Here is an 8,442-nt window from a genome sequence, read left to right on the forward strand (position 1 = left end):
GATCAGAATGCTGAGTCACCCTGACTTGTCCGGATAATGTAGAACCCTACACTTCCTTCTCTGCATCATGTCAGCCAGCTCTCTACCTTTGTCTGTCATTGTCCCCACATTTTGAGTTACCACCCTCAGTCCTACATTCTCATTCTTGACTTTCCTCTTCTCCCTCTTTCTCCTGACACGTTTTCCTCCTCGCGGTCTTCAACTAATGGTAACACAATTTCTGCTGGCACCCTGTTTGTCAACAGCACCGGTGGCAGTCTTTGTTAACCCGGGCCTCGTCCAATCCAGTATCTTGTCGCATAGATGAACTCACGCATTGGTTTAGGCAAAAATGATTTATGTCGGATGTCCTTCCTGACACAACCCTCACCAATTACCTGGGTTTGGAACTGGCACAAGAGATACACTGGCTTGTGCTCCCTAGTGGCTGGTTTAGTTGACCAATAATCTACACAACCAAAACAACCAGCCATACACTCTCACCTACTTTCAATTTAGAACTGCTAATTAAGCTAACTTGCATGTTTTGAAATGTGGCAAAATCAGGTTATCCAGAAAAAACCCCATGCATGCACAAGGAAAACATGCATAGTCCAAATAGACACGACTCACTCAGAATCAAACTACCATGAGGTGACAGCAGTAACCACTGTTCTGTAATGACATAAAATAAAAAAAACGTGCACTTTGGCATCATCATCACATAATATGATATGGCTGATATTTGATTTAACACTAAAGGTTCTTCACGAGATGTTTTTAAAACTGGAAAATGTCAGGGTTTCCCTAACAATATGGCAGTAAAGAGATGAAAAAACTTTAACCGTTTACACAATTTGTTTTATTTAAAATAGTTAAATAATAAACTGTGCAAACAATATTACATTTAAAAACATAAAAATTCTGGAAATTAAAACATATGCACTGGAATTAAAAAATTTGGTTTCATAAAACTGACTGGGAAAAATAAGAGGGTTTGTCATATTTTGCCTAAGCAAAACAACCTTTTAACATGTTTAAAAATTTCTTTCATTTTGAGTCCATATATGAATGGATTTAACAAAGGATTACATAAAAGCCCTTGGAATGTCATTATAAAGCTAACAACTGAGGGAAAGTCAGACTCCACTCGAGCTACAACTAGATCATATACCATTAAACAGAAGATGACGTTTAAAACCAGCAGGTGGGGAATGCAAGTCTCAGCAGCTTTTTTTCTCAATGTTTTAGAATTTCTATAACATATTACAAATATATTTGCATATGTACAAACTGTAAAGAGAATTGGTAATATTATAGTATTTAGCATAATTACAATCCCAAAAAAAGCAATTGGTCTTGATCTTACACAATGAGCTGAGTAAATTATATTGTTGCAAATGATTCCTTTTAACCTTAAATTACATATTTTAGCTTTAGCACTCAGGATTGTTTGTACTGCAATGTGACAAGCAGGAAAACACCAAGCTAGAACCAGAAAAATGTTTACTCTGCTTTTTGTCATCATCATTCGATATCTCAGAGGTTTACATATAGACACATATCTGTCAAAAGACATCACTGCCAGCAGCATAAATTCTGTACAACCTGTTGAATGAAATATAAAAAATTGAAAGTGACATGCTGACAAGGAAATGATCTGGTCATGAGATAAAAAGTCAATCAGGAGCTTTGGGCAAACAGTGGTGCTGTAAAGAACACAGTTAAATAACAAAGCTGCAATGAAGATGTACATGGGTTCATGGAGGCCCTTGTTTGTCAAGATCAGATATACAATGATAGAATTACTGCAGAGTATTAAAACATATACCATAAACATAATGGAAAAATACAAATATCTGTATTTGTTTAGTTCTACATATCCCCACAGATGTATGTAGGAAATATTTACCTCAATTTCCATAAATGTTTGATGCTATAATAATTCATTCAATAAATAAGCATTTACACTGTTACAATAATATCTAATGTGCAGTGAAAACGTTTTTTCAGTAACTGAATTTAATGGCAGTAGTCTGGTGTGTTATCATATACACAGTGCAAACCACTCCAGTCTGTGAAAACATTTCCTTTATATTAGCCTCTGTCCATCTCTAATGATTTATTCTCTAGAGTTCAGTCATGCAATCACCTTGTTTTGTTTAGTTTATTCTTAATCCGTATATTACATAACCCGGGCATTGAAAATCAAGCATGATGTCAACAGGAATAAACAGACCTATGATAAATTATACTCAACTTTAAAAATGTAGATCAGGGGTCCCCAAACTTTTTCCTGTGAGGGCCACATAACTTTTCCCTTCTCTGGTGGAGGGCCGGAGTCAGTTTGTAACAGAAAAAGTGTGACGATTGCAGGAGTGCCTAAACGTAAAAATTTATTGTTTTCCAGAAAGCACAATCAAATAACCCTTTCTGGATTCTTCACAGAACAAAATTCAGGAAGTAAATAACACTATTTATGAAATAAATAATAACAAAATAACCCTCTCTGGGATATTGACAGAGAGGGTTATTATGATTATATTTTTTATAGTCAGAATGACTCATTCAAGTCAGAAAAGTGAGCTTACCTATGTTCATCAGTGTGAACTGTGGGCCTGTATCTGGCTGGTGAGAAGTTGAATCTCAGGTTCCATTCTAGTCACTGCCAGTCTCAAACACTGATGCAGGTGTTCATCTGTCAATCTTGATCTCATTGGAGTTTTCAGCAGTTTCATGCGTGAAAAGGTTTGCTCGCAAATATATGTGCTGCCAAAAAGTGTGGACATCTTCCTTGCGTGTTTTCTGATGTTAGGGTACGTGTCGTTTGGGAGGGCGGCATAGAAGTCAATGAGACCGTTGGGCTTGAACGCGTCTTTCAGAACATCACAGTTCTGTAACTCGGCCAACTCAAACTGATAAGAAGGCTGGGCTTCGTCAATGTCGGCAACAAAGGGGTTCTGGAAAAGACAGATTTCTTTTGCATAAACATGTAGTTCACGGAATCGCGCACCGAACTCCGCCTTCAGCATTTCCAGTGCTTCCACACACTTTTCAGCTGGAAACGGGACCGCTGGGTTCTCTGCAGAGAGGTTTTGTGTAGCAGGGAGATGGACGAAGCTGTGCTTTTTCACGTGTCCCAAAAGCAGCTCTAGTTTCACCTCAAATACTTTTATGTGGGAATACATTTCGCAAATGAGTTTCCCCTGGCCTTGTAGCTGCAAGTTAAAGCTGTTCAGCATTTCTGTCATGTCTGTTAAAAATGTGAGGCGCCATTTCCATTCTGGGTCGATCAACTCTGGCACCGTTTTGTTTTGTGAATGAAGAAATGCGTTAATTTGAGGTAGCAGCTCGTAAAAACGCTTCAAAACTCTGCCCCGGCTCAACCATCGGACCTCTGTGTAGTACAGCACATCGCCGTGCACAGATTCCAGTTCAGACAGGAATTCTTGGAACTGCCTGTGTTTAAGTCCCTTTGCTCTGATGAAGTTTATGCATGACACCACAACCTTCATGACAGAATCCCAAGCCAACACTTTGCAGCACAGTGCTTGCTGGTGAATTAGGCAGTGGACTTGTAGCAGGGTGGTGAGACCTCGTTCTTCCATCTCCCGGTTCATGCGTCCTATTAGACCCCGAGACATGCCCACCATATTAGGAGCCCCGTCAGTTGTGATGCTGGCCAGCTTTGACCAGTCCAGGTCCAACTCTTCCATGGTTTGGTACACTTTGCTGAAAATATCCTCCCCCGTCGTAGTCCCTTTGAGACTTTGGAGGGCTGCCAGCTCCTCGCAGATCTCAAAGTTTGCACTAACTCCACGAACAAAAATGAGCAGTTGCGCGGTGTCCTGCACGTCCGTGCTCTCATCCAGTGCTAATGAAAAAAATTCAAATTCTTTCATCTTCTGCTGCAGCTGGGCATATACATTACCCCCGATTTCTTCAATGCGTCTGGTGATTGTACTCGCTGATAGACTCACGGCATTAAAGACATCTTTCTTCTCAGGACACACCTCCTCCACGACAGCGTTCATGCATTTCTTGACAAACTCTCCATCAGTGAAAGGTTTACCGCTGCTTGCTATCAGTTGAGCAACCCGAAAGCTGGCCCGAACAGATTGGTTCAGCTGAGCTTGGTGTACAAATGTATTCTGCTGAGCTAACAGTCCATTTTTTTAGCTTTGAGAGTTTGTTTGCTTGCATTTGGCCTTGCAAGCTAGCATACTTGTCTTTGTGGCGGGATTCATAGTGTCGCCGCAGATTATATTCTTTGAATACTGCCACCGCCTCTTGACAGATGAGACAGACAGCCTTTTCTTTGCATTGAACAAAAAAATAATCGTTTGTCCACTGCAGGTTAAATGCCCTGCATTCTGAATCAATTTTTCTCTTACCTAATGTTTTCGCCATTATTCCGTTCTCTCTTTGCGAGGGGCAGGTTTAGAATTTTTTTCTGGGGGTTGCCAGATAGGGGCACAGACCACAGAAGGGTGGAACAGAATGTCACGTTATATGCGTGTATGAAATAGTTACTAACTTATAACTTATATTACTTAATAATGAAAATAGTTCATAACTAAGAAACATTTTATTGCAAAAGTCCAACTTTATTATCAAATACAAATACACATATATGAAAAAAAAATCTAAATGCTCTCTGGTATTGTTCAGGGGGCCGGACCAAATATGGACGGGGGCCGGATCTGGCCCGCGGGCCGTAGTTTGGGGACCACTGATGTAGATAATACTATTGAGGTTTTTTATTTACCATATTGTATAGTTTGCTCCATTAATATCCTTTATTATTTATTCTAAGGAACAAAAAAGTGTGTTAAGGCCAGTGATGGCTTGTATCAATGGGCTAGGAGGGCTAAGCCCTCCCTCCTGGCATTTACAATAAAGATGTTAAAATAAACAACTTAACAACTTAAAAATAAATACATTTTAGAAATAATGTCACATTTGGTTAAATTTACAACAAAACTGGTGTCAAATTGCCTAGTGAAAATCCCAGGGTCGTTCCAAAGGGATAAATTCTGACAGCCCCGTTCTGTTACTGTTCTGTCATGGTTCAGAATGATTGACAGACGTCTGGCCACGCCCCCTCGGGGCTAATTTTGTTCTGCCCAGGGTCCGCCCACAGCCACAGGATTCATCCAATGAGGATGGACGTACAATAACGTACCTTAGCACGAGCATAGATATCATATAATCACTAGATCCCTCATCGGCTGCGGCGGTGCAGGAATTTCGGCCGCCGTTTTGGAGCGGTCGTCCTTCTTATTTGGTTAAAGCAGAAGATTTCTCAGCATTTCACAGCTTATTTCTGTTCTTATCGATGGGCTGTTGACCTCAGGTTTGGGTGGATAGCTTTTCACAAGTAAGATGAACATATTATTGTTAGTATTTTGTGAATATAATATTACTGTACTGTATTTATGTCCACCAGCTGATGTGATGTTCAGTGTAACATGGTGTTCAGCTGCAATGAAGCTAACTGAGATCTGATGACAGGAATATTTTGCTAACAAGCATACTCACTATTTCAGTAGCTTTGGTTCATTATCAACAGATATGCATCAAAACTGGAGTTTTGTTCAAGTTCTAGGATATAAAAAAAATAAAATAGGGAGAATATAGGAAGTAGAAAATAAGATTGACCTTTGTACAATGTTTTTGTCTAGACACAAATCTCCTGTTTTCATTTTGAAGGTTTCCCAAAGAACAAGATGTGAGGAACCACTTTATTTTATTTTACCACTTTATTTATAAAGCACTTAAAACAGCGACAAGGCCAACCAAAGTGCTGTACAGACAAAACAACAGGTAACACACAAAGCAAAATACAAAATGAGGTAAATCAGAATATAGACAAAAACCGATGCAGATAATGACGACAAACCAGTGTGGAGCATACAGGATCAAAACACAGATCATCTTGTGTTGAAAGCTATTGAATAGTAGTGAGTTTTTAAACGGGACTTGAAAACCGAGAGGGAGGGGGCCTGTCTGACAAGCAGAGGTAACTCGTTCCAGAGTCTTGGTCCCGCTACAGAGAAGGCCCTGTCACCTCTGCGCTTAAGACGAGTTCCTGGAACTGTGAGGAGCAACTGGTCCGCTGACCTCAGGGAGCATGGTGGGACATACGGTTGTAGCAAATCAGAGAGATGGGGGGGGGCGACACGGTTCAGTGATTTGTAGACATACATGAGCATTTTGAACTGGATTCGAAAGTGAACCGGTAACCAGTGCAGTGAGGCCAAAACTGGTGTAATGTGCTCTCTTTTGCCTGTACTGGTTAAAAATCGGGCTGCTGCATTCTGGACCAGTTGTAGTCGTGCAATGGAGGTCTGACTGATCCCAAACAGGAGCGAATTGCAGTAACCAAGTCTAGATGTAATGAATGCATATATTACTGTCTCCAGGTTCTTTTTGAACAATATGGGCTTCAGTTTAGACAGCCGCCTCAGTTGGAAGAAGCATGATTTAACAATCATGTTTACATGATTGTTAAGTTTCAGGGAAGGGTCCATTATCACGCCCAGATTAGTGACTCTATGTTTTTCTGACAGGGTTAGAGCGGAAAGGTCGATGCAGTGGTTTGTGATCGTGTCGTTGGGAGGGAACAACATGACTTCAGACTTATTTTCATTGAAACTTAAGAAATTTAAAGCCATCCAGTCCCTGATGTCAACCAGGCAGTTGAGCAGTGGTTGAATAGAGCATGTACCATTGTGTCTTGGGGGAAGTAAATTTGACAGTCATCGGCATAGAAGTGGAAGGGCATGTTGTGTTTCCGGAAAATAGCACCAAGCGGCAGCAGGTATAAAGAGAATAGGAGAGGACCCAGTATGGACCCCTGCGGAACCCCCTATTTAAGCTCTGCCTCTGTGGAACTAAAATCCTTGATGGAGACACAAAAGGATCTGTCAGTGAGGTAAGATCTGAACCAATTGAGGGCTGATCCTGTGACGCCCACCCACTGCTCCAACCTAGCAATGAGGATCTCATGGTCGATGGTGTCAAAGGCGGCTGTGAGGTCCAACGGGACAAGCAGCACAGAATCACCGGTATCTGTGAATCTGAAGATGTCGTTAAAGACCTTCAGCAGGACAGTTTCAGTGCTGTGGAGAGGTTTAAAGCCAGATTGGAAAAGCTCTAAGATGGCGTGATCCTTCAGGAAGTACTTCAACTGGGACTCGACTATTTTCTCCAGTACTTTAGAAACAAATGGGAGTTTGGAGACAGGCCGGTAGTTGGAAACGAGTGAAGGGTCAAGGTTTGTTTTTTTCGGGAGAGGCTGGATGGCAGCATGTTTAAAGGTTTTTGGCACCACGCCAGTGGATAAACTACTGTTTACTATGGCAAGAATGGACGGACCTAGAGTAGGAAAAACCACCTTTAGTAGTCGAGGGGGGACCACATCAAAGGGGGAACCAGAAAGTTTCAAGCTGCACATGACCTGCTCTAGAGAAGATAGAGTGATGGGTTCAAAATGGTCAAAAGGAGCTACAGATTGAGGTGGGATGGATGGATCATGAGTTGGAGGGGAAATGAGAGCCCTGGTGGTCGCAATTTTTTCCACAAAGAAATGTAGGAAGTTGTCGACAGCTCAGTCGAGGCTTCCAGAGGTGATGGTTCAGTGAGGTGGAGAACAGAGTTTAGGGTGGAGAAGAGGACACGTGGGTTGTGAGAGATTGAGGTAATTATATCAGAGAAGAATTTTGATTTAGCAGCTTTTACTGTTTTCTGATAACAGCGCCAACTCTCTTTAAGTATTTGAAAAGAGACCTGCAGCCTGTCTTTCCTCCACTTTCGTTCCGCCCTCCTACATTGCTGCCTAGCGGCCTTGGTGACGTCACTCAGCCAAGGTTCTGCTCTGAGTTTTGAATTTTTGGTTTTAACAGGTGCAACATGATCCATAGTCTTTAAGCAGACAGAGTTGAACAGGGATGTCAGCTCCTCAGTGGTGGTGAGAAACAATGGGGGCTGAATGATAATTTCAGAGTTATAAACATCTGTGAAATGTGCGGCAGTGAAGTGGTTAATGGTCCGAGTGCGACGTGCAGGAATGCACGGCTTAGGAGTTAGATGAGGGAGGGTGAACTCAAACCGGACTGGCATGTGGTCTGAAAAAACGTTATCACCAATAACAAGATTATTAACAGTCATATCATGAGTTAAAACAAGGTCCAGTGTATGTCAGCGCTCTTGGGTGGGACAGTTTACATGCTGAGTTAAATTAAATGAGTCCAATAAATCTAAAAAGTCCTTAACCAAGGGCTTCTCAGGACAGCACACGAGCAAATTAATGTCACCAATAATGAAAACATGCTCATATTTTGGTGTGATTTCATCCAAGAAGTCAGAAAACTCATTTATGAAGTCCTTAGATCGAGGTGGACGGTAGACGAGCGCGCATCACGTCGGAGGCAAGTGGCCGAGTTCAAAGACCCTCAGCTC

General features: G+C 41.5%; 1 protein-coding gene across 1 annotated transcript; it reads right to left on the reverse strand.

Moving 5' to 3' along the window:
- Window positions 1-979: 979 nt before the first annotated feature.
- LOC119419342 (olfactory receptor 13C2-like) lies at window positions 980-1,903 on the reverse strand. Its single transcript, XM_037686649.1, has one exon. It carries the CDS (start codon window positions 1,901-1,903, stop codon window positions 980-982), a length of 924 nt encoding a protein of 307 aa, XP_037542577.1.
- Between the last annotated feature and the right edge of the window lie 6,539 nt (window positions 1,904-8,442).

Source organism: Nematolebias whitei, chromosome 13, assembly GCF_014905685.2.
Source record: "Nematolebias whitei isolate Nwh7 chromosome 13, NemWhi1, whole genome shotgun sequence".
Classification (NCBI taxonomy): domain Eukaryota; kingdom Metazoa; phylum Chordata; class Actinopteri; order Cyprinodontiformes; family Rivulidae; genus Nematolebias; species Nematolebias whitei.